The sequence below is a fragment of the Narcine bancroftii genome, chromosome 5, assembly GCF_036971445.1.
Source record: "Narcine bancroftii isolate sNarBan1 chromosome 5, sNarBan1.hap1, whole genome shotgun sequence".
NCBI lineage: Eukaryota > Metazoa > Chordata > Chondrichthyes > Torpediniformes > Narcinidae > Narcine > Narcine bancroftii.
This window is the reverse complement of record NC_091473.1, coordinates 153,746,588-153,758,857: the sequence shown is the minus strand read 5'-3', so window position 1 is coordinate 153,758,857 and position 12,270 is coordinate 153,746,588. Positions and strand designations below refer to the sequence as shown.

Sequence of the window (12,270 nt, the reverse complement as noted above, 5' to 3'; positions counted from 1 at the left end):
ACATTTGTTTGAGTTTCTAGAACAGTAGTTCTCAACCTTTTTCTTTCCACCCACATCTTACTTTAAGTATCCCCTATGCCACTGGTGCTCTGTGATTAATAAGGAATTTCTTAAGGTGGGATGTGGGTGGAAAGAAAAAGGTTGAGGACCACTGTTCTGGGGGGTCATTCACAGCATTGGGTGCAGTGGTGGTGAGGTGGGCAGTGGGAGGAGATTCAGCAGGAACTCGCCAAAGGGGATCACAGGTGATCATAGGAGTAGGTGCAGAGCTGGGGCAGGAGCGAGTGAGGCTGTCTCCTGGGCAGACTCCAGAAACACAGGCACTGCAGTAGGAGAGGAGGCCTCATCCTGCTGCACCACCAGGCCCAGTACCCTCATTCAGCATCCTCCTCACACCCCTCATGCTGGTAAAGGAACATTAAAACCTCTGGAGAACATTTGCATTTTCAGTGAAGTCTCAGCTGGAACATTCAGAAGGCCAGGCAGCCTCTGTGGAGAGAGGAACAGTCAACCATCTGGGTCCAGGATCCTTTCTCAGAACCACTTTTCTCTCTGCAGACACTTCTTGACCTGCTGTATCTTACCCACTCCCATCCCCCCACCTCACCAGCAAAAAGAACAATGTGGAGAGTGTGTGGGCTTTACCCTTTGGAGCAAAAAAAGATGATTGATGAGTGAGTAGCCATATAGAAGATTATGAAGGGGTTAGGTCAGGTGGACAGATGGCATCATTATTTTCTGGGGAGACATTTGCAAAATACCAGAGGAGAACTGATTAAGGTGAGTGCAGGAAAGATTTGGTTCTTGTCTGGGGTAAGTTATTTTTTACACAGAGAGTGCTGCATTGCCAAGATATGTGTTGAAGCTAATACAATGGGGACATTAAAAAAATGGTACATTGGAAGTAAGACAATTAGAGGGTTGTGGGTGTGCGTGACGAATGACTAGATTGTTGTGGAGTAGGATTAGATCAGACAGCACAAGTTCGTGGCCTGAAGGGTCTGTACTATGCTGGATTGTTCTATGACTGTGGTAATCCAGTCTCCACACCCCTCCTCTTTAAACCCACAGTGATACAATCCCCACACCCCTCCTCTTTAAACCCCCAGTGATCCAGTCTCCACACCCTCCTCTTTAAATCCCTGATGATCCAGTCTCCATACCCCTCCACTGTAAACCCCCAGTGATCCAGTCTCTACACCCCTCCTCTTTGAATCCCCAGTGATCCAGTCCCCACACCCATCCTCTTTAAATCCATGGTAATCCAGTCTCCATACCCCTCCACTTTAAATCTCTAGTGATCCAGTCCCACAACCCACCTCTTTAAATCCCTGGTGATCCAGTCTCCACACCACTCCACTTTAAACCCCCAGTATTCCAGTCCCCACACCCTTCCACTTTAAACCCCCAGTTATCCATTCTCCTCAAGCTCCTCTTGAAATCCCAGGTGATCCTGTCCCCACAGCCCTCCACTTTAAATCCCAGGTGATCCAGTCTCTACACCCCTCCTGTTTAAACCCCCAATGATCAAGTCCCCATACCCCATCTCATTAAAACCCTCGTGATCAAGACTTAACATCTCTCTTCTTTAAATCCCTAGTGATCCATTCTCCACACCACTCCTCTTTAAATCTCCAGTGATCCAGTCCCTACATCCCTCCTCTTTAAATCCCTGGTGATCCAGTCTCCCCACCACTCCAATTAAAATCCCCGGTGATCCAGTCCCCACACCCATCCTCTTTAAATCCCCAGTGATCCAGTCTCCACAATCCTCCTCTTTAAATCCCCAGTGATCCAGTAACCACACCCTCCTCTCTAATCCTCCAGTGATCTAGTCCCCACCCCCCTCCTCTTTAAACCCCGAGTGATGCAGTCACTACACCCCTCCTCTTTAAACCCCCAGTGATCAAGTCCCCACACCCCTTCTCATTAAAACTCTAGTGATCAAGACTTAACATCCCTCTTCTTTAAATCCCTAGTGATCCATTCTCCACACCACTCCTCTTTAAACCCCCAGTGATCCAGTCTCCACATCCCTTCTTAATTTGCCTCATGATCCAGTCTCCACACCCCTCCTATTTAAATCCAAAGTGATCCTGTCTCTACACCACTCCACTTAAGATCCCCGGTTATCCAGTCCCCACACCCATTCTCTTTAAATCTCCGGTGATCCAGTCTCCACACCCTCCACTGTAAATACCCAGTGATCCAGTAACCACGCCCTTCTCTTTAAACCCCCAGTGATCCAGTCCCCACACACCTCCTCTTTAAATTCCATGTAACCCAGTCACACACCCCTCCTCTTTATATCCCCAGTGATCCAGTCTACACACCGCTCCACTTTAAACCCTCAGTGATTCATTCTCCACACCACTCCTCTTTAAATCCCCAGTGATCCAATCACCACACCAGTCCATTTTATATCCCCAGTGATCCAGTCTCCACACCTCTCCTCATTACATCCTTAGTGATCCAGTCTCCACACCCCTCCTCTTTAAACCCCCAGTGATCCAGTCTCCACACCCTTTCTCTTTAAATCCCTAGTGATCCAGTCTCCACATCCTTTCTCTTTAAACCCCCAGTGATCCAGACTATATAACCCTCCTCTTTAAATCCCCAGTAATCCAGACTCCACACCCCTCTTTAAATCCCCAATGATCCAGACTCCACACCCTTTCTCTTTAAATCCCTAGTGATCCCGTCTCCACACCCTTTCTCTTTAAACCTCCAGTGATCCAGACTCTATATCCCTCCTCCTTAAATCCCCAGTAATCCAGACTCCACACCCCTCTTTAAATCCCCAATGATCCAGTCTCCACACCACTCCACTTTAAACCCCCAGTATTCCAGTCCCCACACCCTTCCACTTTAAACCCCCAGTTATCCAGTCTCCACAAGCTCCTCTTGAAATCCCAGGTCTTCCTGTCCCCACAGCTCTCCACTTTAAATCCCAGGTGATCCAGTCTCTGCACCCCTCCTCTTTAAACCCCCAGTGATCCAGTCTCCACACCCTTTCTCTTTAAACCCCCAGTGATCCAGTCTCCACACTCCTCTTCTTTAAACCCCCAGTGATCCAGTCTCCACACTCCTCCTCTTTAAACCCCCAGTGATCCATTCTCCACACCATTCCTCTTTAAACCCTGTAAGGTAAAACATCATGAGATGGGAATGTACAGGGCTGTAACAAGATGTGAATGCATCCTTGTACTTACAAGATAAGAGAGACATTGATGGATTGAGAGGCAGGAAGCTAGCAGGGAAAGGATAGCAACAGTTTTAGTCATTGGACAAGTAATGATATGATGATGTTCTAAGCACATATCCAAGGGTATAAAAAAATCACCATTTTGCTGATAACGGCAGAATGCATTCTCCGACTAACATGTTTAGTCGCAAGTGTTACAATCCGGTAATAAAGAACAAAGAACCCTGATTTCGACTCAGTCTGGTGTTTGTCTCACTCATTCATGAACAAAGCAGACCTAACAACCCCCAGTGATCCAATCACTACACCACTCCATTTTATATCTCCGGTGATCCAGTCTCCGCACCTCTCCTCATTACCTCCTTAGTGATCCAGTCTCCAGACCCTTTCTCTTTAAACCCCAAGTAATCCAGTCTCCACATCCTTTATCTTTAAACCCCCAGTGATCCAGTCTCCACACCCTTTCTCTTTAAACCCCCAGTGATCCAGTCCCCACACCTTCCTCTTTAAACCCCCAGCGATCCAGTCCCCACACCTTCCTCTTTAAACCCCCAGCGATCCAGTCTCCACACCCTTTCTCTTTAAACCCCCAGTGATCCAGTCCCCACACCTTCCTCTTTAAACCCCCAGTGATCCAGTCTCCACACCCTTTCTCTTTAAACCCCCAGTGATCCAGTCCCCACACCTTCCTCTTTAAACCCCCAGCGATCCAGTCCCCACACCTTCCTCTTTAAACCCCCAGCGATTCAGTCTCCACATCCTTTCTCTTTAAACCCCCAGTGATCCAGACTCCAGACCCCTTCTCTTTAAACCCCCAATGATCCAGTGTCCACATCTCTCCACTTTATTTCCCGGAGATCCATTCTCCACATCTCTCCACTTTAATCCCCAGTGAGCCAGTCTCCATTACCTTTCACACAGAGAATTCCAAGGATTCACCTTGAAGAACATTGCTTCCCTGACCACTCACCCTGCCAGCTGATGCTTAGGGACACGTGGGGAGGAGGAGCAGAACGATGCTCCCTCTCGCACACCAGTGCCAGAATCCCAAGATCTCCCTATTGCCACCTGGGCAGGGTCTGGTCGATGGAACAGACAGCGTTACCATTGGAGACACTCACCTCGGGACACGTGTTCCAACCTCTCATCAGAAGGGATGAGATGGGCCTGGGGATGGAGTAGCCAATGGGGGGCCTCACATGGTGATAGGCCATGTCTGCAGCTGCAGCAGCTGAAATGTCAACAAAGGCTCGTCAGCCACTGGGCGCCATCCCGACCATGGAGACACAATAGCCGTTCAAGTCATTCCAAGACACCCTCCCCTCGTCTGTGCACCCTCCCCCACAGTCTGAACACCCTCCACCACAGTCTGTGCACCCTCCACCACAGTCTGTACACCCTCCCCTCGTCTGTGCACCCTCCCCCAGTCTGTACACCCTCCCCCAGTCTGTACACCCTCCCCCAGTCTGTACACCCTCCCCCAGTCTGTACACCCTCCCCCAGTCTGTACACCCTCCACCACAGTTTGTACACCCTCCACCACAGTCTGTGCACCCTCCACCACAGTCTGTACACCCTCCCCTCGTCTGTGCACCCTCCCCCAGTCTGTACACCCTCCCCCAGTCTGTACACCCTCCACCACAGTCTGTACACCCTCCACCACAGTCTGTGCACCCTCCCCCAGTCTGTACACCCTCCACCACAGTCTGTGCACCCTCCCCCAGTCTGTACACCCTCCACCACAGTCTGTGCACCCTCCCCCAGTCTGTACACCCTCCCCCACAGTCTGTGCACCCTCCCCCAGTCTGTACACCCTCCACCACAGTCTGTGCACCCTCCCCCAGTCTGTACACCCACCCCTACAGTCTGTACACCCTCCCTTCATCTGTAAAACCTCCACTACAGTCTGTACACCCTCCATTAGTCTTTACACCCTCCCCCTCGTCTGTATACCATCCCCTCATCTGTACACCCTCCACCAGAGTCTTTACACCCTCCCCTTGACTGTACACCCTCCCCTACAGTCTGTACACCCTCCCCTACAGTCAGTATGCCCTCCCCATTCTATAGTCCCACTCACCTGGCTTGAGGTGGGCGAAGGGGATTTCCCCTGTCAGCAACTCCCAGAGACACAGGGCGTAACTGAAGACATCGGCCTTGATGGTGTAGCGAGTACACTGTGTGAAGACTTCAGGGGCCATCCAGCGGAGGTTCTGTGTGATACACAGACACACAAAGTCCATTACACATGAAACAGGGTTACACCCAGGGATGCAGTGCTGCTGGGGCTCATAGGAGCACCTCTCTGGTACCTCAGTGGGCAGTTCCAGCACCTCATGGGGTTGCTCCAGGCACCTCCTTTATGTTGTTTTTGGTGAGCTCCTACACCTAAAAAATTAGCACTGAGCCCCTGGTTACACCTCACCTCCCAGAGCACACATCCCTATCATGAACCCTGCTTTCTCACACCTCTCCAAATTCCTGCATTCAAATCAATTCCTATCCACCCCCAATTGATTTTTCAATTTCTCGTGAGGTTATCATTGAAGATGTGTGGGTTAATCGGCCTTGATGAATATTGTCAGTGTGTGGGTGAGGGGTAGAATCTGGGGTGAGTTGTGCGAATGTGGGGAGAATAGAAAACGATCAGTGTAAATGGGTGGATGATGGTCAGGAGGGACTGGATGGTTCTGTGCTGTGTGACTCCATGAAGAGTGAAGATCTATAGGTGCAGGGCTACACAGTCAGTCGTGGAAGGGGTACTAAAACTTGACCCCAACATCACACATTCCTGGCATGGTTTTGTTGTGACTCAGGACGGTCGACCGAGGGCTGTATTTCTGGAGTCACATCGCAGGCATGCTGGCTCACATGGATGGTTTCTTATCCTGCAGGACGTCAGAGAACCAGAATCTTCTTGCATGGGAACATGGCCTTTGGTCCATCGAGTCTGTGTCTGTTTACACCAATTCCACATGGATCCCACTCTACTTTCCCCACAATCTCATCAACTGCCCCCAATGCTACCCTTCACCCATACACTTGGGCTTGGCAAGGACTGATGGTCTGTCAGAGGTCAGGGAGCATATTAAGGTCCAGAGACTATAAGGCTCATCTCAAGGAAGAAAAATGGTTTTGATTGGGAACTTGCCTGTAATATCAAATCAGGCGGAGATATTAGTAGGAAGAGGCCACTATGGTAGGTGGCCGCAGACCATTTTGGCTTTTGAGGTGGTGTAGATCCCCAGGAGGACCCAGGGTAAATCATCTGGCCAGTTCGGTCCATTCAGCCAAGCCATCAAGGCCGCCTTTAGGTGCCTCTGGAACTGCTCCACCAACCCATTGACCTGAGGGTGATATGCCCTGGTGTGGTGGAGCTGGGTTCCCAGTAATTTGGCCAGCACCACCCAGAGTCCCGGTGAACCTCTATCGGAGGTCATATGCTCCAGGATTCCAAATCTCAACACCCAGGTGTTAATCAGTGCCCTGGAGCAGGTCTCAGTGGTTGTGTCCAGCCAGTGGGACCACTTCCGGCCACCTCATGGAGCAGTCAATCATGGGTGAGGAGATATCTCGCCTTGCAGGAGAACGGTAGCAGTTACAATATCAATATGGATGTGGCTGAAACTACGTCACGCTGGCTCGAACATTTGGGAGGCACCTTGACATGTGTCTGCACTTTGGATGTCTGGCAGAGCGTGCAGGTCTTGGCCCACTGACTGACCTGTTTCCAGAGGTCATACCAAACAAACGTACTGGGCACTGTTTTGGCAGTAGTTCTGATGGCTGGATGCGCCAGGTTGATGGGTCAGGGTTCACCGGTGGAGACATTGCAGAGGACTGTCCGGTTACCAGGGCGAATGGCGATGTTGCCCAGCCTGACCCCAGAAACTGACATCCTGAATGCTGGAATCTCAGGGTCTTCCTGCTGTGCTTTGGCTAGGGAGCTGTATAGTCTATTCCCTGGGACAGGGCCTGGATGGACATGATCGCGGGATGGGACAGTGCATCGACCACCATGATGCGTTGAATGTCCATGGTGAACTCAGACCATGAGAGGTGTCGCTGCTGCCGAGACCATGGGTCCAACACATTGTGGAAGGCAAAGGTTAACAGTTCATGATCTATAAAGACCTTGAACTGTCCACCTTCCAGGAAATACCTGAAGTGCCTGACTGCCAGATTCAGTGTCAATAGTTCACGGTTAAAAGATCTGTATTTGAGTTTGAGTGGCCGGAGGTACCTGCTAAAGAGGGCCATGGGCTGCCATTGCCCTTCGAAGAATTGTTCCAAGTCGTCCCCTACCACTGTGATGGAGGTGTCCACTGTGAGAGCAGTTGGCACCTCTGGCCTGGGGTATACCAGAAGGGTGACGTTGGCCAGCGTGTCCTTAGCCGAAGCCTCATTGTCCCAGGTAATATCTTTACCTTTCACCATGAGTGTGAACAGGGGGTACATGATGTGAACCACTGCTGGTATGAAACGGTGGTAAAAATTAATCAAACCAGTGAATTCCTGCAACCCCTTCACTGTGTGGGGCTTGGAGAAGCACAAAACAGCCTCTACCTCTTCAACCGTGCCTGTTGATTCTGTGCCCCAGGAAGTCGATCGTTTCCAACCCAAACTGACACTTAGCAGGGTTTATAGTGAGTCCGAATTCCTTTAGCTGGGTGCACAGTCCCCACGTGCTCCGTGTGATTGGGGATGGCAATGGGAATATCATCCAAATAGACGAACATGAATGGGAGATCCCGGCCCATCACATCCATCAGCCTCTGGAAGGTCTGGGCTGTGTTTTTAAGTCCAAAGGCCATTCTCAGGAATTTAAAGAGTCTGAAAGGGGTTTTAAGGGTGGACTGGGACCCGTGCCCATTGTAAGTTAGTGATAAAGTCTTGGATGTGGGGCATGGGGTGGTGGCCTGGTTGAGGCGGTGTTAGTCACCACATGGCCTCTACCCTCTGCTACCTTCAGTACCATGTGCAGGGGGGAGGCCCAGGGGCTGTCAACACTATCCCCAGATCTTCCATTTTTTAAAACTGCTCTTTGGCGAGGGTGAGCTTCTCGGGGGGAAGGCGGCGTGCCCTGGTGTGGAGCGGGGGCCTCGGTGAGGATTTGGTGCCTTACTCCGTGCTTCAGTTCAGTAGTGGAAAACTGTGGCGCCACGATTGAAGGGGGACAGGTAAGTTGGTTTCCCCGAGGGGTGTGGTTTGGAAAGTCCACCAACAGGCAGTGGGCTCACAGGAAGTCTGCTCGCCGGAGCAGTTGGCTGCTGAAGAGAAGGGGGATGGTGCGGGTGCTGAACGTTCGTATGGTGGTGCTGTTCGCTGCCCTCAGTGCCTGGCCCAGTTTGCTGCTCTGAGGGAAGAATGTTTACTTTGGCTCCGGTGTCAACAAGAAAGTGCCTTCTGGACAGAGTCCCATATGTGGGGCTGTCACATTGGGCCAACTGCCACAGTCATTAATGATGGTTGACCATGGTGTTTCTCTGAAACACGTAGGGTGGACGGCATCTATGGGTGCCCGCACCCATCGTTGGTGATAGTAACAGTACTGGTGGGTCAGGGGTCCATTTGCCTCTTCACTTGCTGCAGCCTTGTTGCTGGTTGTGTGAGGGGCTTAGCGATCTGCTCCACTGAGGCACCGTTATCTTTCTTCGCTCTCCAGAGCACGTCTGCCCGGGCTATGACTTTCCTGGGTCCTCATCGGCAAGCAAGGATCAGATATCCTCGGGCAGCTGTTCCAGGAAAATCTGCTCAAAGAGCAGGGAAGGCCTATGTCCCTCAGTAAGAGGGATCATCTCACTCATGAGGGTGGATGGGGCCCTGTCCACCAATCTGTCCATAAGCAAAAATTTGGTGACACGCTCACCGCATGAGAGCCTAAAACATATGGGTTAATAGTTCCTTGAGGGCACCATATTTCCCTTGCTGCAGGAAATTGACGAACCTTGCTGCTGTGTCCTGGTCGAGTGAGCTCACCACATAGTAGTAACGTGTAGCGTTGGCAGTGATCTGTTGAAGGTGAAACTGGGCTTCAGCCTGTTCGAACACATGTGTGGTTGTGACTTCCAGAATGTTGGCAGCTTCAGCGAAACTGTGTGAAGAACTGCCTGGTTGTCATCTTCAGGTCCAACTGCCGGTTGGACCTGTTAAGGTCACCAATGTAGCGTGTGCGTCTCTGCGAAGTGTGGGAAGAACGACACACACCCAAGAAGTCACAGTTGAAGTCTAGGTTTTGCACAGGCAATTTGACTTATAGTCTCTCCCCGCCGCTGACGACAGGAGTGACATCACAGCAGTGCCGGCCTCAGATTGGTCAGCATTCCCACCGTTGCTCATTGCTTCCCACCATTGCAGATTGTCACCTGGGACAAAGGTCATTGGCTCCCGCAGGGTCTGTACGGTCGCCGAGTTCTTTGGCTATCTTGTGTACCAGGTTGCGTCTCAGTTAGCAGGCCACTACATGCAGTACATCAGCTGGTACCCCTACATCAACCCTCTGTCACTGAGGATGGTGGAAACTGGATCCTTCGATATGTTAAAGGTGGAGATGGATAAATGCGTGAAAGATCACAATCTCTGGAGTCGTGACACAGGAGAGGAGTTGAAACCAACGGAGAACAGACATGATCATATTGAATGGTGGGATAGGCTCAAAGGGCTGAGTGGAATTCCTGTTCCTAATTTACTAGTATTTCTGTGTCAACTAATTCAATGATTCTCGTTTGAGGGTTGTGAAACTGGACCCCCTGGGGCCCAGGCAGTTACAAGAAGAAAGTGCAAACTCCACACAGACAGCACTAGAGGCCAGGATCAAACCCAGTTATCTGGAGCTGGGAGGCAGTGGCACAACCCGCTGCATCATCTTTCGAGTCCAAGGACAGTGTAATGAGAGGAGGGTCACAGTTAATTCCAAACCCCCGAGGATCCTCCGGTGAAAACACCTTCCTCATCGCCCCTCTACACAACTGATCATGCCAAAATTCTTCTCCTGATTCTTTACTCTTCCTCTTAAGGGAAAAGACCTTCTTGTTTACTATCTGGGACGCTCATCATTTATGAGCTTTCTTGAATTCTCCCCTCCCTCACTGGAGCTGTGAGGTTGGAGCTCTTCCTACTGCCCCCTGTGCTGTACCCATCCCTGACACTCGTTTGGACTCTCGATTCCAGATGCCATCTTCCTCAGATCAACGAGTCTCTAGAGGCCAAATCAAGACAATAATGATTGGGTGAATGGACCCTGTGAGACTGTAGTGAAGGAGACAATGGAAGGGCTGGCACTTACCCCAGGCTGTTTGGTCATGTTATCTTCATCCATTGAGAGCAGGAACCTGGACTCTGGAAGAAGAGAAGTTGTTCAGCAAACCCATGCTTTCTCCCTTTTGAATGAGAAATGCCAGTCAACAGAAGTCTGAGGTCATAGTACAGTACCACCCAGAAACAGACCTTAGCAGGTGAAGGAGGCAATTTTCTGAAACTATCTGATGAAATTTACCTCTGACAAGTATGAGGTGATGCATTTTGGTAGGTTAAACCAGACAGGACTTGATTCACACCGTGAATGATAGGGCCTTGGAGAGTACTGCATAACAGAGAGACCTAGAGGTACAGCTCATAGTTCCCTGAAAGTGGATACACAGGTGGACAGGGAGGTGAAGAAGATATCTAGCATGTTAGGGCTTCATCGGTTAAGTCACTGAATTTTATAAAATCATGAGGGGACTTGATAAGGTGAATAGTTGTAGGCTTTTCAAGGTAGGAGAGACTAAAGCTAGAGGGCTGAAGTTTAAAGTTAGAGGGGAAAGATTTAAAAAGGACCTGAAAGGCACCTTCTTCACACAGAGGGTGATGGGTCCTGTACAAAAACCTGCTACCAGAGGAAGTGCAAGAACCAGTGAGCATTTAAGTGACATTTGGACGGGAAAGGTTAAGAGGGACATGGTTTGAACACAGACAAATAGGACCAGCTTGGTCAGCATGACTAGTTGGGCCAAAGGGCCTGTTCTCATGCTGTAGAACTTGATGACTCTGTGACTCTAACATTGCAGCATTGTGACCGTCCATAAGACGATAAGACATTGGAGCAGAAATAGACTATTCAGCCCATCGAGTCTGCCCCACTATTTAATAATCAACTGATCCATTTCCCCACTCAGCCCCACTGCCCGACCTTCTCCCCATAATCTTTAATGCCCTGGCTAATCAAGAACTTGTCAATCTCTGCCTTATATCCACGATTGACTTGGATTCCACAACCACCTGTGGCAACAAATTCCATAGTTTCACCACCCCTGGCTGAAGAAACTCCTCTGCATCTTTGTTCTAAGCAGACATCCTTCAATCCTGCAGTTGCGCCCACTTTTCCTACTCTCTCATCGTGGGAAACAACCTTTCTACATCTATTCTGTCTACACCTTTCAACTTTCAAAATACTTGAATGGGATTTCCCCTCATTCTCCTTAATCCCAATGAGGCCAAGAGCCGTCAAACACTCCTCCTTTCATTCCCTGAATCAACCTTGTGAACCTCCTCTGAACCCTCCCCAACATCAGCACATCCTTTCTTAAATGAGGAGCCCAAAACTGCTCACAATTCTCCATGTGAGGTCTCACCAGGGCCTTAGAAACCCCCAACATCACACCCCTGCTCTTAGATTCTATCCTCTTGAAGTGAACCCCAGTATTGCATTTGCCTTCTTCACCACCCCGACTCAACCTGCAAGTTTACCTTCAGACTGTCCTGCACGAGGACTCCCAGGTCCCTTTGTATCTGGGGATTTTCAATTTTCTCCCCATTTAAAAAGAAGTCTGGCCATTTTTTTTTCCACCAAAGTGCATGACCATAGACTTATCAACATTGTTTTTCATTTGCCACTTCTCCTCATTTAAGTCCTTCTGCAGGACCCCTGTTTCCTCAACATTACCTGCTCCTCCACCTACCACGGTGGAGCTTCTGTTTGGATTGGCCAGGATCAACCGACAGTGGTTGATTGTCAAATACGAGGTTACGGACTATCTGGAGGTGCATGCATTAAAAGGCCCAAGTCAGCATGGCTGACAAACTTA

At 50.0% G+C, this 12,270-nt stretch overlaps 1 protein-coding gene across 1 annotated transcript in view; it reads right to left on the bottom strand.

The window, feature by feature from the left end:
* Nucleotides 1-12,270, bottom strand: part of tnni3k (TNNI3 interacting kinase) — a 118,658-nt gene that overhangs the window by 34,542 nt on the left and 71,846 nt on the right. The window contains exons 19-21 of the mRNA XM_069939432.1: nucleotides 10,491-10,543; nucleotides 5,286-5,418; nucleotides 4,327-4,436 (exon numbers count right to left, since the gene is read on the bottom strand). Of these exons, the coding sequence (XP_069795533.1) occupies nucleotides 4,327-4,436; nucleotides 5,286-5,418; nucleotides 10,491-10,543 (296 nt within the window). The remainder of the gene's footprint in view (nucleotides 1-4,326; nucleotides 4,437-5,285; nucleotides 5,419-10,490; nucleotides 10,544-12,270) is intronic.